General features: G+C 35.7%; 1 protein-coding gene across 4 annotated transcripts in view; it reads right to left on the bottom strand.

Moving 5' to 3' along the window:
* The window catches only part of ATP2C1 (ATPase secretory pathway Ca2+ transporting 1), a 135,644-nt gene that overhangs the window by 80,979 nt on the left and 32,964 nt on the right, over window positions 1-21,701 (bottom strand). For 3 of the 4 annotated variants that reach the window (XM_038570826.1, XM_038570823.1, XM_038570824.1), the window contains 5 exons: window positions 12,801-12,911; window positions 10,491-10,607; window positions 7,463-7,552; window positions 5,380-5,415; window positions 1,853-1,914 (listed from right to left, as the gene is read on the bottom strand). In XM_038570826.1, the coding sequence (XP_038426754.1) occupies window positions 1,853-1,914; window positions 5,380-5,415; window positions 7,463-7,552; window positions 10,491-10,607; window positions 12,801-12,869 (374 nt within the window). In that variant the 5' untranslated portion in view covers window positions 12,870-12,911. Of the gene's footprint in view, window positions 1-1,852; window positions 1,915-5,379; window positions 5,416-7,462; window positions 7,553-10,490; window positions 10,608-12,800; window positions 12,912-13,077; window positions 13,131-21,701 lie in introns of all 4 variants that reach the window. The other variant, XM_038570825.1, reaches the window with a different exon arrangement.

Raw genomic sequence — 21,701 nt, 5'->3', positions numbered from 1 at the left:
GGCCTGATCCTGGAGACCCGGGATCGAGTCCCACATCAGGCTCCCTGCATGGAATCTGTTTCTCCCTCTGCCTGTGTCTCTGCCTCTCTCTCTCTCTCTCTCTGTCCCTCATGAGTAAATAAATAAAACCTTAAAAAAAAAAAAAAAAACCCTACAGATTCCACCTAAAAACTGCTGGAACTGTGATCCAGTAAAGACATTGATTTCAGTAAAGACACTGGATACAAAATTAATATACAGAAATCTGCTGCGTTTCTATGCAATAATAATGAAGGAGAAAGAGAAATTTTTAAAAAATCCCATTTACAATTGTACCAAAAAGAATAAAATATCCAGGAATATATTTATCCACAGGTGAAAGATTTATACTCTAAAAACTTTAAAACACTGATGAAAGAAATTGAATATGATACAAATGGGAAGACAGACACATAGATCAACAGAACAGAATAGAGAGCCCAGAAATAAATCCACACTTAAATGGTCAATTAACCTACAACAAAAGAGGCAAGAATATACAATGGGGAAAAGACAGTCTCTTCAATAAACAGTGTTGGGAAAACTGGAAAGCTACATGCAAAAGAATAACTGGACCACTTTCTTACACCACAGAAATATAACTCAAAATGGATTAAGGACCAAAATATAAGACCCAAAACTATAAAACACCTAGAAGAAAACACAGGTTGTAATTTCTTTGACATCACCACAGAAACATTCTTCCTTCCTCAGGCCAGGGAAACAAAAGCAAAAATTAACTATTAGGACTAAACAAAAAGCTTGTACACAGCAAAGGAAACCATTAAAAAAATAGCAACCTACTTAATGGAGAAGATATTTGCAAATAATATACCCAATAAGGGGTTAATATCCAAAATTTATAAAGAATTCCTACAACTCAACACTAAAAAAAATAAATAAATAAAAATAAAATAATAATCTGATTAAAGATAGGCAGAGGACATGAATAGACAGTTTTCCAAAGATGCACAGATGGCCAACAGACATATGAAAACATGCTCAACATCACTAATCACCAGGGAATGCAAATCAAAACCACAATAAGATCACTTTACAACCATCAGAATTTTTACAATCAAAAATACTAGAAACAAGTGTTGGTGAGGATGTGGAGAGGAAGGAATCTTCATACACTGCTGGTGGGAATACAAACTGGGGGAGCCAATGTGCAAAAACAGTATGGACATTTCTCAAAAAATTAAAAATAGAGTATGATCCAGTAACTGGTAAAAATATCATATAATCCAGTAATTCCACTACTAGGTATTTACCTAAAGAAAATGAAACCACTAATTCAAAAAGATATATGCACCCCTATGTTTACTGCAGCATTATTTGCAATAGGAGAAGATATGGAAGCAACCCAAATGTGCATCCATAGATAACTAGATAAAAGAGATGTGGTGTACACACACACACAGAGGAATATACTCAGCCATAAAAAGGAATGAGATTTCACCATTTGCAATAACATAGATGGATCTAGAGGGTATAATGCTAAGTGAATTTAAGACAGAAGAAGACAAATATCATATAATTTCACTCATATATGAAATTTAAGAAGCAAAACAAATGAACAATGAAAAAAGTGACAAATGTAAAAACAGACTCTTAAAAACTGAGAACAAGCTGGTGGCTGCCAGAAGATGGGAAGGGGTATGGGTGAAAGAGATAAAAGCAATTAAGAGTACACTTACAGTGATGAGTACTGAGTAATATATAAAACTGCTGAATCATTTTATTATACACTTGAAATGAATATAACACTGTATGCTAATTATACTTCGATTTTAAAAAAAGTAGAAATTCGTATCAGAAACAAGGATCATACCAATGGCATTCTGGTGGCATAAGTTTACTCAGTTCTTCAAGAGATTTTTCTGAACGATATTCCTATTTTTAAAAAAAGAATATAATATTAAGAGAAAACATTTATAAAGAAATGCAAATATGTATGTTCCTATGTACATATTCCATGACAGACTTAAATATTAATCTCATTTTTATAAAAACTTCCCCCAGTTTTTATCTTTTCCTTTAGTTGCACTTATATTTCTAACACATAAAACGTTATCCCTTATTAAAAATAACGCTAAATTAGTGACCAAACAATTCTGACAATTGAATATTCCCAATTATATATGTTAATATTCAATGTGAAACCTAAGGTCAGTTTATTTATAAGAAAATGAAGAACACTCATTAGAGTGTCCAAAGAATATATAATCTTCAGTCATTTAAAGTTAAATTTATTGAGCCTCATGATTAAGATAATTTTACTTTCAGTGTTTCATGACCAAAGAAGTCAAAGACAATTAACTACAAGCAACATCTGCTTTGAGGATTAAGCACAGGCTAACCACAAAGGTTTGTGGGGTAAGTTTACTTGGAACACGTTAAATAAGAGTCAGTTGTGGCTGGCACTACTTTGACAGACACCTTTCCCATCACCCTGAATTATCCGGAAGGGGACATTCTCAGGAGTCCTAAGTCTGAGATGCTCCAGTCTTTCTCTATGCATATAATCAAAGCTGAAAGTCAGAAACATCTTTAACTTCACCATACTATCTAATCCATGTTTCCATGGGCAGTCTTGCTTCGCACAACATCACTGCTATTTTTGTCTCATGTCTGCACTAAACGCACCAATCTTTTAATCTAAGTTTTATTTTTTTAACTTTTTTAAAAGAGTTTATTTATTCATGAGATAGAAAGAGAAGCAGAGACACAGAAAGAGAAGCAGGCTCCATGCAAGAAGCCCGATGTGAGACTCGATCCTGGAACTCTGGGATCCGTCCGGAGTCTGCCCAAAGGCAGACGCTCAACTGCTGAGCCACCCAGGCATCCCTTAATCTAAGTTTTAAAAGGGAGAAGGGTGAGTAGTGGGAGTAAAAGCTGAGGAGTGTTTTGAAATGACTGCAGCGCTAGTACTATTCAAAGTTTCACATCCATCACAAACTTTTTCAAATAGCAAATTCAAAGCTGTATAAGAATAACTTAGAATTAAATCAGTATTTACTTAGGCAAGAGGCACAAATGTGAAAGTAAGGTAAATCTGTAATATGAAAATTCTAAGACACCTCTCCCCGAACCATACAAGAGTATTAAAGAATTTGGAAGTTTTACCCAAAAATTCCATAGAAGGTTAGAAAACACTCACCAATTCTAGATCCTAGTAATAAATGATATAGAAGATGCCCAATCTTTACCTCCCTCTTCAAACTTCTTAGGCTTTCCTCCCTACAACTACAGAGATAACTTCTGTATCAAAATGACCATTTAACATATCATTAAAAACCTGGCAGCCATCTCTCATGAACACTTAAAGTTCTATCTACAGTTTATTGTAAGGTGATATCAGTGTATGTATATAAATGTATATAAAACAATTAGCTATATTCTTGGCTGTGAGGGTATACAATGGGGTAAGAAACGGAGATTTGAAAGAGACAGGGAAAAAAGCGTACACATATATATAAAAATAAACAAGCGTTCTCCTCCTAAAACTGAGATTAAAAACACAAATACTAAATAAAATACGGCATTGATAATTTCAGAGTTTTGGTAGTTTTCTGACAAAACACTATAAGTTGAAGCAACAGCACAGGATCCTTTTACAGAGGGTTTTTAATTGCAGTTTATAGAATATTTTGTTGGTTTCAAGGCACATTTGGGTAAAAGGCTCATATATATATAAGAAACCAGACGTAACAATCTGAAACTGGGTTTTTCATAAATGTTCTGATTCCTTCTGGGGTTTTCCATCAAATGAACCCCTCATAGAGATATTTAGCAGATGGTTTCTGCCATTGCATTCACAGTGTATAACATGCAATCTTTATGGAAAATTCCACACTATGTTAAAAATCGCAATTTTGTGCTTTTTGGGGGGGGGGGGTAGGGGCTCTCTACGTACTAACAGAATGAGCCAAGGTCCTCATATCTGTAGTGATAATGCTGTAGGAATCCCTCTGAAGAAAGTCACTCCATATTTCTTAAGCATTATTAAGGATGCAAGAGGGTTCCCAGTTACTGGTTGAGTGGATGGTACAACCCACATGTCTGAATGAAGAGCAGCCTTGAATATGACCAGCCTGGAAGGATCTCTGCTGGACTAACTAGTTCCACCTACCCCAGGGCAACTTTTGTCTAAGAAAGAAGATTCCCTGGAAACAGAATTCCTGAAGTCTATTGATGGAGCTCACAAACTTACTGTAGATAATGTGATTACAACTGCCTTTTTTACAGTGGGTTACTGTAAAACTAATAACTTACTAAATTAGAGATTGACACAGAAAGCCTGGATAATGACAGAAATAATAACCACAGATGTGAAAATAACCACAATCACTTAAAATATAGTCTTAAGATTAAAAACAACATGAACTTGAATGTCATACATTACATTATTCCCCTAACTAGAATAAACTTTTCTAAGATTTTTTGAGTCATCTCTACACTCAATGTAGGGCTCAAACTCCCAACCCCAAGATCCAGAATCACATGCTCCACCAACTTAGCCAGCCAGATGCCCCATTCCTTCTATTCTTATTAACTATGCTTTAAAATTGTTAATAAAATGAGACCTGCCAACACTATTCTAAAATGTGAAGTTATCAAACATTATATAAACATAAAACTAAGCCTATGTTTTCATATATGCCTATACTTGCAATAAAAATCCTGACATTATCTCAACATTATACACATTTCATTTTTAAAAGGGGTTCCTCAGGGGCCCAGGTGGCTCAGTGGTTTAGCGCCTGCCTTCAGTCCAGGGTGTGATCCTGGAGACCCGGGGATCGAGTCCCATGTCGGGCTCCCTGCATGGAGCCTGCTTCTCCCTCTGCCTGCGTCTCTGTCTGTCTCTCTCTCTGTGTCTCTCATGAATAAATTTTAAAAATTTAAAAAAAAAAAAAGAGGGTTCCTCATTGTATGTTTTATTTACTGTTTGAATGCCTATGCTGAATTCGAAGTTTAATACAGGTCAGAACATTCTTTATGTCTAGGAAATGAGGAATTTAAACCTATCCCAATTTTTTAATTGAATAAAGGTTTTAAACTTGTTGCTGGATTTTATTTATTTATTGTGCTTTTTGTCTTCATCTCCTTCAGTTACCTTTAACTTCATCAAATAAAAAAACATTTTCTTCTTTCTACTTTCTAAATCAAAACAGTCAAATTAGTTCCACAAAGTTCCCTAGAGAGTTGAGTTTCTGAAGTCATTTGAAAAACAATGAATGAATTGTTCTGACCAATATTACCATCCTCCAATAACCACAGATTTTATAAGATACCCTAGTTTTTTTAAGCAATTAACTAAAATTTTAATACTGAAAAAATAGGCTACCTACTCACCTGAACAAAGGCAACTGTGACGACAATAAGTATTGCCTAAACAAAACAAAGAAACAATTTTTTAAATCAGACATTGTAACTTCAGAAATAACTGTTAATAGTGTTTTATTTTTCTATCTGCAGTCCCCAGATACCAGACACTAAGCACTGAGATCTACTGGGCAAGAAATCACAACTTTGCCTTTGGGAAAAAACTGACAGCTGACTGTGATTTGCCTCCCCTAGGGCAGCTTCTCAAATTTGATCTCAAGATACCTCTTTGCTCTTACAAACTAAGGACCAGCTTTTCTGTGGGTTTTAATCTATTGATATTTATCATAATTACTTTTTCAATTGCTCAGTTTTAATTTCTCCTTATTAATTCATCTAAAAAGTAGTAAAACCATTACATGTTAATATATACAACATTTTTATGGGAAATACACTTTCAAATAAAAAAATTTTTGAGAAAAATACCAAGTGTTTTCAATTATTCTGTCTTTAATATCTGCCTTTAAAGACATTAATACAAAGCTAGATTCTCACATTAGCTTCTGCATTCAATCTAAGATCTTATGTTGATTCGGCTGAAGTATACAAAGAAAACCTAATCTCATACAGATATTGTTGGAAAAGGAAGTATTTTAAAAGCTTTTTCAGATGACTGTGATATCCCTCTTAGCTACTACACCAAAATTAGACAACTATAGTTACTTAATTTGCAATGTAGAATCTAAATTGTATCAATGAACTTTTCTTAATTTATTATAGAAAATCCATTAACTGATTTTCACTTTGGATCTTTGATTACTGAAAACACTGTAACATCTTGCACTGGTCACTTAGAAAACACTGATTTACTTGGTTACTCAAATCTTTCAAGTGTTAACACATTTCATATTAGTAAAAAAAAAATCATATTCATTGAAATCACAACTGAATAAATTTGTTTAAGAATGAAGTCTTAAATACTGGGAAACTACTTAACACATGGTAATTAATAAAAATTTTGCAAAATTCTAAGTATCACTTGAAAGCTTGAATTTTATCACAGGCAATAAGTGCTATTTGTTTTCCCTGAAGTGATAGGTTCATTTCATTCACTTCCTTAAAAAAATACGCCATTTATCCAAGTCTTAACCAAGTCTATCATTCCTTCTTTTTAATAAAAGCCTAGTTCAGCTCACCAAAACTGCCCTTCCCTGAAACGACCACTGTACCTCAAGATACATAAATCCTTTATGCATATTTCTCATTTTATTATACAGAATATTCAAAAGACATTACTCAACTGTCAAGATTTAATGAAATTAATTTTTACTGCTTTATGAAAAACACTCTTAAGAGAAACAAGGAAGAAAACAATGACCACTAGTACAGTTTGGTGCCATTATTTTGACTTGAGTCAATACTGTTTTACCTGCCATTGCTTTTGCACCACAGATACAAATATCTATAGCATAAATAATGTTTTAATATTACAAAAATAGATTTGACCTTACAGTCTCCCTGAAACAGTTTCAGAGACACCAGGGAGTCTACAAGCAAGAGTTCAAAAACCAAATTAAGCTCTATCTATATTAATTTCTACTGTGTTCTTAAGAATAAACATATTTGTTTTAATCAACGCTTATACTTGCTATAAACTTTTATACTATAAGAAAACAGAGGACAAGAAAACAAAGGAAACTTAGGAAACTTTCAATGAAAGCTAGAACGGCTTAGCCAGAAAGAATAAAATGTTACATAGTAAATAGTGTTCAATTGCTAAGTAATATTTTTACTTTCATAATCATCAGGCTTAGTTCACAATTAGTCAAAACATTCTCAATTAGAAAGGAAACGAAATTAAATTTTAACCAGAAATTTATTATAAAATATTTCATATCTGTAAAATTATAAGGTTATTAAATAATTCTCATGAATGCCAATCACAGACCCTTGAACATTACTGGAGATTACTGCAACAAAATGTAGAATTTGGATATTAACAAAAAACCTGAAGAAATGTTAAGGTATTTCTCATTTCACTTCCCAAAATAAAAGCCAACCCTAATTTTAAATGATTATCCAATAATTTTAAAATATACATATTTTTTCTTACCACAGTGATACTGACAGCATCATCAAACTGATGCATTAAAACACTGATGACTGCAGAGGCCAGAAGCAGCATAATAAGGGGATTTTTAAACTGAAAGTGAAAACAAACAGCAATTCAACAGTTTTGTATGAATGGTAGTTATGTTCCATCACAACAAAAACCTAAAAAAATAAACTACTGAAGCATGGCTAGAAAACTATGAGTCTACATTTGAATGAGATTTTAGATGTCTCTTCAATTAACAAAAAATTTATACTTAACTACATTTTAAAGTCACCACTTCTTAACAGTTCCTTTTCAGAAAAAAAAGAAAATTAAATATCAATACTTGAAACTAAGAACCTACCAATTCCTTATGATACATGTGTATTTTCAGTACAATAATTTAATAAATAGAACTGGACTGAATTTCTACTGAAGCTAGAATGAGTGGAAAATTATTTTTAAGATGACGATTTAGGTTAACACTGGGTAGCACACCTAACTTATGAGGTCCAAACATTCCTATACTTAGTAAATTAGCACAGATTACAATTCAGGGGTTGTCCCACATGCCCCAGGGATAATCCCTCTTGGTCAGCAAAGAGCTGACAGTAAGATCCACTCCACAGAAGCTGAGAATTTTCCAATTGCTCATTTTCCTAATATCTATCTGGCAGAGGCAACAGTATCTAAAGAAACAGAACCACACCACCGACCCAACCAGGCCGTGCTTAGATGACCAAGTACCAGAGCTACCCTAAATTCTTCCAGTTGGACATCCTACTCCTTAAACATCAGAGCTTTGTTGCCAGAGCCTCTTCCTTCTGATGAAATGGTGCCAATCACTGTTAAAGGTGCAAAAGTCACTAGGCTACAAAGAATTCATCCCACCAGAGAGCCCAGCCCCTAGATACAACAGCAGTGAGGTTAGATCCTGTCACCTCCCACTCCCTATATGATTCCATTCCCTGACACAGTGGTTCTGACCCTGCTTCACATCAGAATCATGCGAAGAACTTCTAACAAATGCCTAGGTTCACACCAGACCAGTTAAATCAAAATCTCTGGGCATAGGGCCCAGGCTTCAGCATTTTTTAAGCATTCCCCAAATGATTCTAACTTCTAGAGGATTGAAAATCACTACTCTAACAAACTAAAACTACAACTGCAATATGGTTTAGGGTTGACAAACCACACACACTTCACTGAGTCAGAGTACCTGGATTTAAATCCAGTTCTTTCACTTACGTATGACCCAAGGCTCCTCATCTGGTAAAACAGTACCTTACACCAAAAGTATGGTAAAAATTAACTAAGAATGTATATTAAAGCACTGTGTAAACCATAAAACCCTCTTCAAATGTTAGCTCTTATCATCACAAATTGATGACAAGACCCATGGGCTTTTTTATTACAATCTCTAAAATAGCTGCGCCATGGTAATAAGCATACCACTTGATTAATGGCAGGCTCCAGACAAATGTTTGCAAAGCAACAAATTCAGTGTTCTTTGTAGAGGAACAAAGAGGCTGCCCAGTACTTTATGATTAACAACTGATATTTACTGCTAATGTAGTTCAGCACAAGCAGAACTACATTACATTGTTTCTGTTTCATTCTCAAGGCAATCCCATGATGCAGGTAGTCTAGCTTTGAAACACGAATAAGAAAGTAAAACATCAAATTATACCGTCAAGTAATAAGTAAGTCCAATCATCGTAGTTTGTAAATCCAGAGTCAACTTCCTAAAGTTTTAGGTAATGTGGAAATGTGGTAAATGTGAGAATACAAACATGCATATAAATAATATTCTACAAACATGACAGATTGTTTTCCACTTTAGACAAACTCATCTGCAAAATTAAGACCAATAAATTTGGACCCATTAATAAGCCCTTTAGGAAAGTTATACATAGGGTAGGGGGATAGGGTAATTGGGTGACAGGCATTAAGGCAGGCACATGATGTAATGAGCAGTGGGTGTTATACTATATGCTGGCAAATTGAATTTAAATAAAATTAAATTTAAAAATAACATCTTTAAAAAAAAAAAGCTACACATAGATCTTTAAAAAAAAAAAAAAACAACCGGTAGTTAGAAGGCATTAAAAGTTTTCTTTACTAAAAAGAACTTGTTAAAAAAATAAGTAAATAAGTAAAAATAAAAAGAACTTGTTTGGCAAACTAACCCTACTGGGTGAAAACTGGCCACAGGATTCTGCATTCTTGGAACTTTTCACAGTAACATACTTGTTATCAAGATAAGACAAAAATCCTACAATAAGTCTTTCTGAAAAGATTGGGATATTGACAAAATATATTAAAAATAACTATTGTTTATAGATACCTTACAATCTCCTAAAATTATCCTCATGTTATAGATAAGAAACTCAGAAGATAATAAAGATCATATAGCTAGTAAGAAATAAAGACAGAATCTGTACTCAGGCAGTCTGGATTCAAACTACCTAACTTACTTTTATTACATTTTCTTTTTCTTTTTTTTTAAAGATTTTATTTATTTATTCATGAGAATACACAGAGAGGAGAGAGAGAGAGAGAGGCAGAGACACAGGCAGAGGGAGAAGCAGGCTCCATGCAGGGAGCCTGATGTGGGACTTGATCCCGGGTCTCCAGGATCATGCCCTGAGCTGTAGGCGGCGCTAAACCGCTGAGCCACCGGGGCTGCCCTTATTACATTTTCTAAGCTGGCCATATTACTTTAAAAAAATATGAACATTCCAAAAATATATATTAATATACATATATTAGCATTCCTCATAGTAAGTGTAAGGTAGACATCTGTAAAGGAAACTACTGTTCATAATATCAATTCCACGTTATAGGTAAGTCCTTAAAGATTTGCATAATAAAAATTATATAAATTCCAGGTTAACAGAGCAAACTAACAGAAAAATGTAGGTAGTTTTTTTTTTAATTATTTCTTTTCTCCCACAAAAAAAAAAGGCTTCACAAAAGTAAACAACTACACTAACAAAAAATACATGTAAATTACACAGCAGAGGAGGAAATAAAAACATCTCACCTGAGAAATATATTTCTTCCATAGTGGCTCATCTTCACTGATATCAAACTCATTCCAGCCATGGAAGGCTCGCCTATGACTTACTTCACATTTGTTTAGACCATTCTGAAGATCAGCCTATTAGATTTTACATATAAAAGTTACTAAAAATGTTAGCAGAGGACAAAAGAACAAAAACACAAGGGTACATTATGTATGTTCATATTTATAAGAACTATACAGCAGTCAAAACTAATCTGTTGTAACAAAAAGAATTATCAGTGGTTGCTTGGGGCCAAGAGCAAAATCTACTTAGAAATCTGTAGAGGGACCTCATGGAACTTCTAAGGAGTGATGAAAGTGTACCATATCTTAATTCTGGTGGTAGTTACATTTGCCAAAATGCAAACTGTTTCCTTAATATGGGTACATTATATTTCATGTAAATTATACCTTGATAAAATGTAAGCAATAAGGTAGAGTTTAATAAACTTATGATTTTCTCTGAGAAAAAAGAAATAACAAAAATCAGCCACATGACTTACAGAGGGCAAAATATTTGTTTTCGTTGTTTTATTTTCTAAAATTATTTTCTCCAAAAGAACATTCAGTGGACTAAAACTGCCTTTCTTGTTCTCTGAGCATATTATCAAAAACCCTCAGATTGGTATTACTTTTTACTCTTGAACTATGTAATTATTTCAAGCAGATAATTTGTGGTTCCTAAATTACTGAAAATAATTATGTTCTATGAACACCACCTACATTCTTCAGTCACCACAATATTGTGACTTATAAGAAATACTTATGTTATCTGGTCATCAATGACCAAGCATATTTCTCATTTTTATTTATCTGGTCTTCCTCCAGGGTTGTTGGCTCAGAGCTCCTAAAACTCTTGGAATTTCCTAGGATATGGCAAAAAAGGTGTCTTTTGTTGTGTTAATGAAAGTGACTTTTGGACCCCACCCAAGAGCAGCAGCTGGTAGCCAAGAGGGTTCACCATCCTCCCTTACCTCTGAAGAGAGAGAGGATAGAGGCTGTATCAGCCAAAGGCCAATGACTAAGCAATGAAGCCTCCATAAAAGCCCAAAAGGACTGGGCTTGGAGAGCTTCCAGGCTGAACACATGGAGACTGGGGAAAATGGTGTACCTGGAGAGGACATGGAAGCTCCAGGCCCTTTCCCCATACCAGACCCACTTATCTCTTCATCTGGCTGTTGATTTGTATCCTTTATTTTATCTCTTTAATAAACTGATAAACTTAAGTGTTTGCTTGAGTTCTGTGAGCCACGGTAGCAAAATTAAATGAATCTAAGAAGAAACGTCTCATCTGTACTGAGTAGGTCAAAAGCATAGATAATAGCCTAGAACTTGTGATTGACTTCTGAAGTCAGGAGTAAGAGACAAATTTCCAGGGCTGAATCCTTAACCTATGGAATCTGATGTTATCTCTGGGTGGATACTGTTAGAATTGAGTTAAATTCTTGGGTGTCCAAGAATTGCATGGTGTTATGTGTAGGAGAACCAACCCTCCCAACCATACTGGAATTGGGTCTGAGAACCTCAGAAGAGTCATGGTCTCTCACGATGTATTATCATAACTAGCATTAAAGGATGAAATTGCTTGCATCCCTAAAATAATCAGTTTCTCCAGCCAAAAACTTTATAATAGAATTTTATAATGGAGTCTCACAATACTTAAAAATATTTAAAATAAATGGTTTTAAAACATAAATACAACAACCAAAAAACCCTCAAAAACACAGATATCCAATGTTTTTTAATGCCATCATTAAAATATGTGAATTTTTAAAGAAAAATAAAAAACACTATGTTACATTAGTCTGTGCTTTTTAAAACTAAAGAGATTAAGTTACATAGGCAATTAAAGTTTATTTGCAGTCCCTATCTTGTACTTAGCTTTTACTTTACTTTAGAAAACACAAAAAAATGATAAACTCCTAACTCTACTTATGTTAATTAATATTAATAATTAACTATTTTATTAATCCAACTAATCCTTACATAGCATTAATAGTTCCTGGCAATGCTAATGACCTAGAGCTGCACTGTCCAATTAGGTAAACACTAGCCCTGTACAGCCATTTAAATTTTAATGAATAAAAATTAAATTAAGTTCAGTTCCTTACCTAAATAGCCACACTTCAAATACTGAGTTGTCATGTTTAAATTAACTACTCACTACTGTACTGAACAGTGCAGAACAGCATATTTACATCATCACAGAAAATTCCAGTAGACGGCATTTATCTATAGTCTAAGTTGATGATTTACTATTTACACCCTACCTCCCCACCAAGCACTTACTTGGAGAATGCTTGCAACTTCACTGACTGGTAATTCGCTTGCTTTTTTTGATGTCAATACAGGAATCATTGTCTCATTTTCAGCATTAGGAATTTTTTGAAAACGTGCAACCTGGCAAATAAAACCAAAGGAAAAATATTTGAATATACCAAAAAAATTGAATGCACTCTAGAATAAATGAATATCCAAATGTTCATAAAGACTTAGTTTCCATTTAAAAAACAAACATTTTTAGAAAAATAAATATCTAGTTCTAATAAGATAATTTTATACTGACCATGTGCTATTTCTCCAGAAAGCACATTTCAAAAATTAGGCCACCAGTGCCAGCTAGAACACAAAATAATTTCCACATTATATTAAAAAGATGCTATTTCTACACCAATATAATGAGTAAAAAGTAAAACAGATGTCCTGTCTAGCAGATCCTGATAATTACATGTAGTCATAATCGTCTAAACTCATTATGTTTAACAGGAAAGACAGAACGCTAAGCTTTCTCCATTTTAACTATGCCTGTTGGTCAGCCCATTTCTTAACTATCCAGAAAAACACATGGCTACTCTACATAAGCACCAGGACAGCAAGTCATATTTTAAAACCTATTCCCAAACTAGCAGGAAAACAAAAGAGCAAAAGAGAGGATGCACAGTTGGGAAGGGGCTATGAACAGAGTAAATCACAGAGATGGCAGTAACCATGGTATCTACTTGATGCAGCTTCATAAGCAAGTATCTATAGAAAACTGTTTAATACACTTCCAGAAACAGATCCCCAATCCAGACTGTCCTGGGTCCTATGCTGACAGATTCTTTATAGACAAAAAGTTCTGAATAAATAGGAGAAGGTGAGACAAAAGCTCCCCACAGAAAGTTTAGAGGAAAAACATTTCAGTTGCTACCCATCCCGATTAAAATACTGAACCTGAAGTGATCATCTTATTACCAAGACACACATCTTTAAGCTTTCAGATGAAACATTTTCAACCTTGGATAATCAACATTTTTAGGATAAAATATTTCCCTAAAATTTTGTCGACATAACACTTCTTTAACACAAGAAATGAGATGGATCAAAGAATAACTTAGTTTCTCTTATTATAAGACAATAATAGAAGACTATATGCTCTCATTACAGAGGTCTGTATACATAAAAATCTTTACACCTACTCCAAAAGCTAGTAAATAGTGTGACATTATCTTGTGAGATCTTAAAGCAAAATTAAAAAGGATCAAATAAATACATTACCTGAAGTGACGAGATTCATAAAATCTTATTTCTAAGATTCTTGCACCTCAGTTTCTTCACATGTAAAATAGGGGTAATAGTGACTAAAGTTGTGTGAGGATTACATCCATTAAAAACATACCTGACCCGCTATAGTTAAGGGCTGAAATAGCTATTTTTCTCTAAACAGTACTTAATATTTACATGTATATTCACCAGTACAATTAGCTCAATAAAGAACTAAATTACTAAAGAGAATAGAGTTAGATTTGCAATAATTTTTCTACTGAAATATACTTTTCTAATGTTGACATATTGGAAATTGCCATCTCAAGTACCCAATATGAAGTACAGGAGCCTTTCTCATAAAATCTTTTTAAAGTAATCCTTTGGTAGCTGTTACAAAGATAGGGTCCATGTTGGAATATACTCTCCATAAAATCTTTCATGGGCCCAAAAGAGCTGAAAAATTTCAATAGAATAAAATGAGACTATTTCACTTAACAATGGGTAAGACACTGAAGGGACATGATGATAACTCTAAATATAAAAAGGGCTGCCTGCCACGTGAAAGAGAGAAACACCAAAACCAAAGGGTGAGTTTCTAGCCAACCAACTTCTGGAGTTGGAATAAAGAGCACTGGATGTGTTCTGGCAAAGGCTGGACAACCATGTGATAAGGATGACTTCACTGAAAGGATTGCTAGTAATAGAGGGAGCCTATAGCACAAATTTCTTGGCCAAAGGCAGCAATCTCAATCTACATTTATGCTTACTAGATTCTAATTCAACCTAAAATTATGGAAATATTGAGTTCTAAGCCAGTTTTCTTTTTAAGCAAATGTTATTCTTAGTAGTTCAAATGGATCATTAGTTCTATGGCTTATAAGAGTAATTTGTTCACTCATTTACTTTTTTTTTTTTTTTTTTTTTTACTCATTTACTTTTTTAACAAACACTGCATCTATTGAGAATCTGACTCTGGTAGGCCCTTAGTATTAACAATGAGCAAAAACAACCTGAAGGGGTGGAGGGAAGAGGAAGGCGACAAATGTTATCAAAGAATAGCACAAATAAATGGAAAACTGAAAGTGATCATTACTATGAAGAAGTCCATGGGCATGAGAGCTTACACAAAGATTGCAATCGGGACAGAAAAGTTTTCATGAGGAAGTGATACTTAATAGAATTGAAAGACAAGAAACTGCTGTCTAAGGGAAGGGATGAAAGTAGTAAGGGAACTGAGTGTGCAAAGTTCCTGGGAAAGAGGGAAGCATGGCAAAAGGAAGCCCTAAAGAATGAAGAACTAATAGAAGGCCACCATTTATTCACTTACTCATTCCGTCTTTAGACATATAATAAATGCTTATTATGTGCCAGGCACTGTTGTTGTTGCAGACCAAAAAGGTAAGAAGTCTAGCCTCATGAAGCTAAATACCAACAGGAAACAGAAGACTATAAATAATGTACTATACAATAAATGTTCCAGAAGACAATTTAAAAAGGAAGGGTAAGTAAGGAAGAAATTGCTTCAACCTACATAGGAGGTGAGAACTGACTGCTGAACTTGGCAACACAGAGATAAAGAAAGCAGTTTCAATGGAGTGGTGATGAACAAAAATCAGGCAGGAGAGGGTTCAAAGAAAACAGCAGGAAATAAGGTGGAGACAGCACGTATAATCCTTTCCAGTTCTGCTGGCAAAAGGAGCAGAGAAATGGGATTATTATAGCCAGAATGGAGTGGAGGTTTTAAGAGCTGGGTTGTTTTGTTTTTTAAGATGAAAGAAATAACAAACAGCATGATGATCTAATAGAGGAAAAACCAGTAATTCAGAAGAGAGATGGGATAACTTAAAAAGTGATATTCTTGACTAAACGAGAGGGGATGGAATCTGACATAGTTGTAGAAGGACTGGCCTTAGATAAAGGAATAGACAGTTTATCCACAGTTACAGATGGGAAGGCAGAGTAACATGGGAAGGATGCAGGCATACTGGTAGCTGTGGCAGAGGAACATATGGATATATTCTTCTGAGAATTACCTGGATTGAAAAAATCAGGAGGACATATAAAGCAAAAAAAAAAAAAAAAAAGGCTAAAGAATTAAGTGGGGATCCTACAGGGCCCTATGGGTCATATTACCGAATTTCTGTCTTAATCCTAAGAGCAAATGGAAGGCCTTGCACTGTAGTCTTAACAGTAAATAAAATAAAAGGCACAAGTTAGAAAATTGAAGTACAGAATAAGAGTGGTGAAATTTGGATACTATTACATATGCCTAAACAAGAGATAAACGTAGCCTGGACAAAGGTGGTGAGGTGCAGGAACAGATGTAGAGGTAAAAATAACAGTACAGGATGATGAACCAGATACATATATCAAAAAATTATACTAGGTTTCTAGGTTGTCTTACATGCTAAATACTAATGCTATTCACCATGGTAAAGAATATTGGAATATTCTTTTTAACAAATGGGGCTGTGACAACTAGATATCCATGTAAAAAAAAACACAAAGATGGACCCCTCCCTCCCACCATACACAAGATTAAATCAAAACGGATCAAAGACCTAAATGTAAGAGCTTGAACTATTAAACTCTTCAGAAGACAACTTGGGCTTAAATCTTAACCATGTTTCCTAAGCATGGCACCAAAAGTACAAGAAACAAAAAGACTGAACATCATCAAAATTAAAAACTTTTGTGCAGCAAAAGACACCATCAAGAAAGTGAAAAAGACAACCCACAGAATGAGAGAAAATATTTGCAAGTTATTTATCTGGTAAAGGGCCTATACTGCAATATATAAACTCTCACAATTCAATAATAAAAAAAAACATAATCCAATTTTAAAATGAGTAAAAGATCTGAATACATATTTCTAGAAAGAAAATATACAAATGACCAATAAGCACACAAGCAGATCATCATTAGTCATGCGGAAAATACATATCAAAACCACAATGAGATAGCACTTCATCCACTAGGATGACTAAAGTAAAAAAGACAATAAAAAGTGTTGGATAGCATACGGAGAAACTGGAACCTTCACATATTGCTGTTGGAGCTGTTAAAAGGTGCAGCTGCTATGGAAAAGTTTGGCAACCATTATATACAATTATGCTATTATACAAACATGTTATTTTCTCTGGCTAAATGACGAGTTTTCAGCTTGAAACAATTTCTGAGTGATTAAATAATGCTTTGATTTTGAGAACTATAAAATACAGGTGGATCACATAAATGTAGTTGAAGGTATATCACCTCTAACAGGCAATGTTACGTCCTTCACATGTTAACTACAGAAGTTCATTGTCTATGGTACTAAGTTTCAAACATTAGGTATTATTTGCTTATCTCCTACCTCACCCTAAAAATATCCTGGGCTTAACTACAGGATAAGTTGCTAAGCCTCATAGTTGCTTTACTTTTGTTTCAGATAATGGCATTTATTAGATTTACACCTTCAATTATTTAACTCCTGCAACCAATAAGCATTTACTAAAAAGACCTATACCTTGCACAGATGTAACTTAGCTGGAGAACCATGCCATACCAAAACACAAACATTTAAGAGTTGCAATACAGCAGTCAAATCATCACAATGCAATTAAGTCTGAAAATTCGGGAAAGGGAAGATTGTTAAAGCCCTCAGTATTCTAAGAAAACTTCCCTGAAGCAAGCCATTAAAAATGGATAGCAGGGAATGGCTAACACCTGTCAAGGAAGTATTTCAACCAAGAACACGGGTAAAAGCCAGAGCAATAGAAATCTAATCTATACATGACTAGGCCAATCTGGCTAGAATGAAAGAAGTGTTTTATTATGCACTTCTACTGCCACTAAATGACCAAAAGCTACCCATTAAGACAAGCTATAGAGTTTTTAATGGGATGCATTTAAAAACTGCAGAAATTTTTAAAATAGATCCTATAGGCAATAAACCCCATCACAGACCTACTAATCCCAAATTTACATTTTAACAAGATTACCAGGTGATTCACTCATATATTTTGAGTCTAAGCACTGATGTATACATCAGTTCCCAATTCTGATACAAATTAGAATTACATGGGGATTGCTATGGATCGACTTGCCCTCACCAAATACTCTGCTGGAAGTCCTAACCCCCCAATTTATCGGTATTGAGATATGGGGCCTGTGTGAGGTAATTAGATCATGAGGGTGCAGCCCTCATGATGCTATCAGTGCCCTTATAAGAGACACAGAGGGCATGCCTGTGTGTCTCCTCTCCTCCTCCCCATCCTCCAGAACTGAGAGAAATAAATGTCTGTTATCTAAGCCTCCTAAGTCTAGGATATTCTGTTACAGCAGCCAGAGCAGACTAAGGGGTCTTTTTTTTTTTTTTTTTTTTCATTTTAATACAAGTCTCCAGGTCCCATCCCTAAAGAGTGTGAATCATTAGGTCTGAGGTGGAGCCAAAACATCAAAACATTTTTTTTTGACGGGGGGGGGGGGGCTCTCTACACTACACTACACGCAAGGGTGAGCTGAGGGGCAGAGGCAGAGAGAAAATCTTAAGCAGGCTCCATACTGAGCACAGAGCCCAATGCTGGGCTGGATCTCACAACTCTGACATCATGACCTGAGCCAAAATCAAGAGTTGCACATTTAGCCAACTGAGCCACCAGGTGCCCCAAAAACGATGATTTTTAAAAGCTTCCCAAGGTGGATCTAATGCACAATGTTGATCACCACTGGCCTAGATGATGGGGTTGAAAGGCATGGTTGGATTAAACTCAAACATTAGACTATTTTACTTTAAAAAGGTATAAATCTTCTAAAGTGAGCCACCACCATAGGTTTATAAACTGTCCCTGGAAAAAGAACAAAAAAACTTGTCAGAATTCAGCACACAGAAATCTGATTTTAAAAAAGCAAGTTAGCAAACTTAGCTCAAATCACCCAACAGAAGTCAAGCCAGAGGGAAAAACAAAATTATTTCATCTCTAGAAAGTTCAGGAGTACTGGGCAGCCGGGGTGGCTCAACAGTTTAGCGCCTGCCTTCGGCCCAGGGCCTGACCCTAGAGACCCAGGATCGAGTCCCACATCAGGCTCCCTGCATGAAGCCTGCTTCTCCCTCTGCCTGTGTCTCTGCCTCTCTCTCTCTCTCTCTCTCTCTCTCTCTCTCTCTCTCTCTGTGTCTCTCATGAATAAATAAGTTAAAAAAGAAAAAAAAAGTTCAGGAGTACTAAAGAAAGGTTATTAAAAGTTTTGATGTCCACTCGACAAAGTTTTCTAAGTTTCACCTGCAAGTAATCAGAAAGACACCGAAACACCCAAGAAAATCAAGTGTACTCATTATTAAACTTGAAAGAACCAAGCACCTCTCCAGAGTTGTTTAACAGCTATAGCATAAGAAAGCAGGGTTATCTGGGAAGTCTAAGGGTCCAACTATACAAAGCCATTGTTATCAATGTAATGAAGGCATATCCAGGCCAAAGTAAACAGTGGGGCAGCCCCGGTGGCTAGGCGGTTTAGCACGGCCTGCAGCCCAGGGCATGATCCTGGAGACCCTGGATTGAGTCCCACGTCAGGCTCTCTGCATGAAGCCTGCTTCTCCCTCTGCCTGTGTCTCTGCCCCACCCCCCCCCCTGCATCTCTATGAATATATAAATAAAATCTTAAAAAAAATAAACAGTGACACAGCAGTTCCAACAAGACAATACTAATAATAGCAGTTCCTATTCAAGAATGGTAGGTTCGGGGCAGCTCGGGTGGTTCAGCGATTTTTTTTTTTTTAATTTTTATTTATGATAGTCACAGAGAGAGAGAGAGAGAGAGGCAGAGACACAGGCAGAGGGAGAAGCAGGCTCCATGCACTGGGAGCCCGATGTGGGATTCGATCCCGGGTCTCCAGGATCGCGCCCTGGGCCAAAGGCAGGTGCCAAACCGCTGCGCCACCCAGGGATCCCTGGCTCAGTGGTTTAGCACCGCCTGCAGCCCAGGGCGTGCTCCTGGAGACCCAGGATCGAGTCCCACATCGGCCTCCCTGCATGGAGCCTACTTCTCCCTCTGCCTGTGTCTCTGCCTCTCTCTCTCTCTGTATCTCTCATGAATAAATAAATAAAATACTAAAAAAAAAAAAAAAAAAAAAAGAATGGTAGGTTCACAGTAATTTACAGAAATCAAGCAGACCTGTTTAATTTAAGAAGCAGTTCCTTGGGATCCCTGGGTGGCACAGCGTTTTGGCGCCTGCCTTTGGCCCAGGGCACGATCCTGGAGACCCGGGATCGAATCCCACATCGGGCTCCCAGTGCATGGAACCTGTTTCTCCCTCTGCCTCTCTCTCTCTCTCTCTGTGACTATCATAAATAAATAAAAAAAATTATTAAGAAGCAGTTCCTTGATTAAAGCCAAAAGTAAACTGCACTAAATAATCCCACCGGTTAAGGTTAGATACGGTTATAATTATTGACACAGAGAAGCTTACATGCATAAAGCACTCCCGGTAAAAGGTAAAATTTGTACTTCTGGCATCTATCTGCAAACCATATTTGTAGAAGTATGAAGTAGTAGTAGAAATATGAATCATTAGAAGTAGTAGTGAATTTTCAAAAGGTGACCAAATGACTCCAAGTTTCTTGGAGAGAACTCCAAGTTTTTGGTTGAGAACAAGGCAACCCGTATTCCTTTATAACATGGTATAAGTTCACTTAGAGCCACATTGTAATATGCTCATCTGGATGGGATGATAGTATAGCGCAGCAGGCACCAAACCAAACATCCCCTTCAGAGCTGGAAAAACAGGAAAGGTCCCAGACCCCACTCCAACTTCAAATACAACAGCCTTTCTTTTCTGTATTATATGTTTTGGCTTCAGCAAAAAAGCTGCTAGTATTTAAACAAAGAACTTTACAGCTTTACAAGGGGGAAGGAGGAGGCTTAAACACCTCGTACTGTGGTTTTCAATCTTATTAGTTAGCATCAGAATCCCCTGGAGAGCTTGTTAAAACAAGGTTACTGAGCCCTAACCTTAGAGTTTCTGAATCAGCAGGTCTCAGAGAAGTCCCACAAAGTACATTTCCAACAAGTTCTGGAGAAATGTTGATGTACTAGTGCAGGTCACACTCGGTGACCTGCACAAGGTCAGACTTGACTAGATCCTACTTTATAGTCCCACGACTATATCTTGATAGCCGTGTGACCCCGGCAAGTTATTAACCTCTGCATCTTTTTCCTCAGTGGAAAATTGGGATAATACCAATTCAATTTCAGCAAGAACTAAAAACTATATATATATGTGTGTGTGTGTGTGTGTGTGTGTGTGTGTGTGTGTGTGTATGTACTGTACCTAGTATATGGTTAGTAATCAGATGCTGGCTCCCTTCTCCTAATGCAACTAATCACACGATTACACATTTGCCTCACCCATGCTCTAGATCTTCACAAGGGTATGACCTCGTTTTCGTCATCTTGGTATCCTTGGCAAAGTTCTTAATATCCAAAGTACTACTAGAAAAAAAATAATAAATACTGGGACTTCAGTCTTAACAGATAAGTATGTAGCAACAGAATAGTGTTATTATCCTAATATATGCCTATGCCTTTTAAATTATTTTTCACTCAAAGAACAAAAATATGGCAGAACTGATCAGAAAAAAAGAATGTATTTAATCATCCATGAATTACTCCATCTTCTACAGGGATGAG

The sequence above is a fragment of the Canis lupus genome, chromosome 23 (genome assembly GCF_011100685.1).
Source record: "Canis lupus familiaris isolate Mischka breed German Shepherd chromosome 23, alternate assembly UU_Cfam_GSD_1.0, whole genome shotgun sequence".
Lineage (NCBI taxonomy): Eukaryota > Metazoa > Chordata > Mammalia > Carnivora > Canidae > Canis > Canis lupus.
The sequence above is the reverse complement of the archived record's forward strand: the minus strand, read 5'-3'. Positions and strand labels throughout refer to the sequence as shown.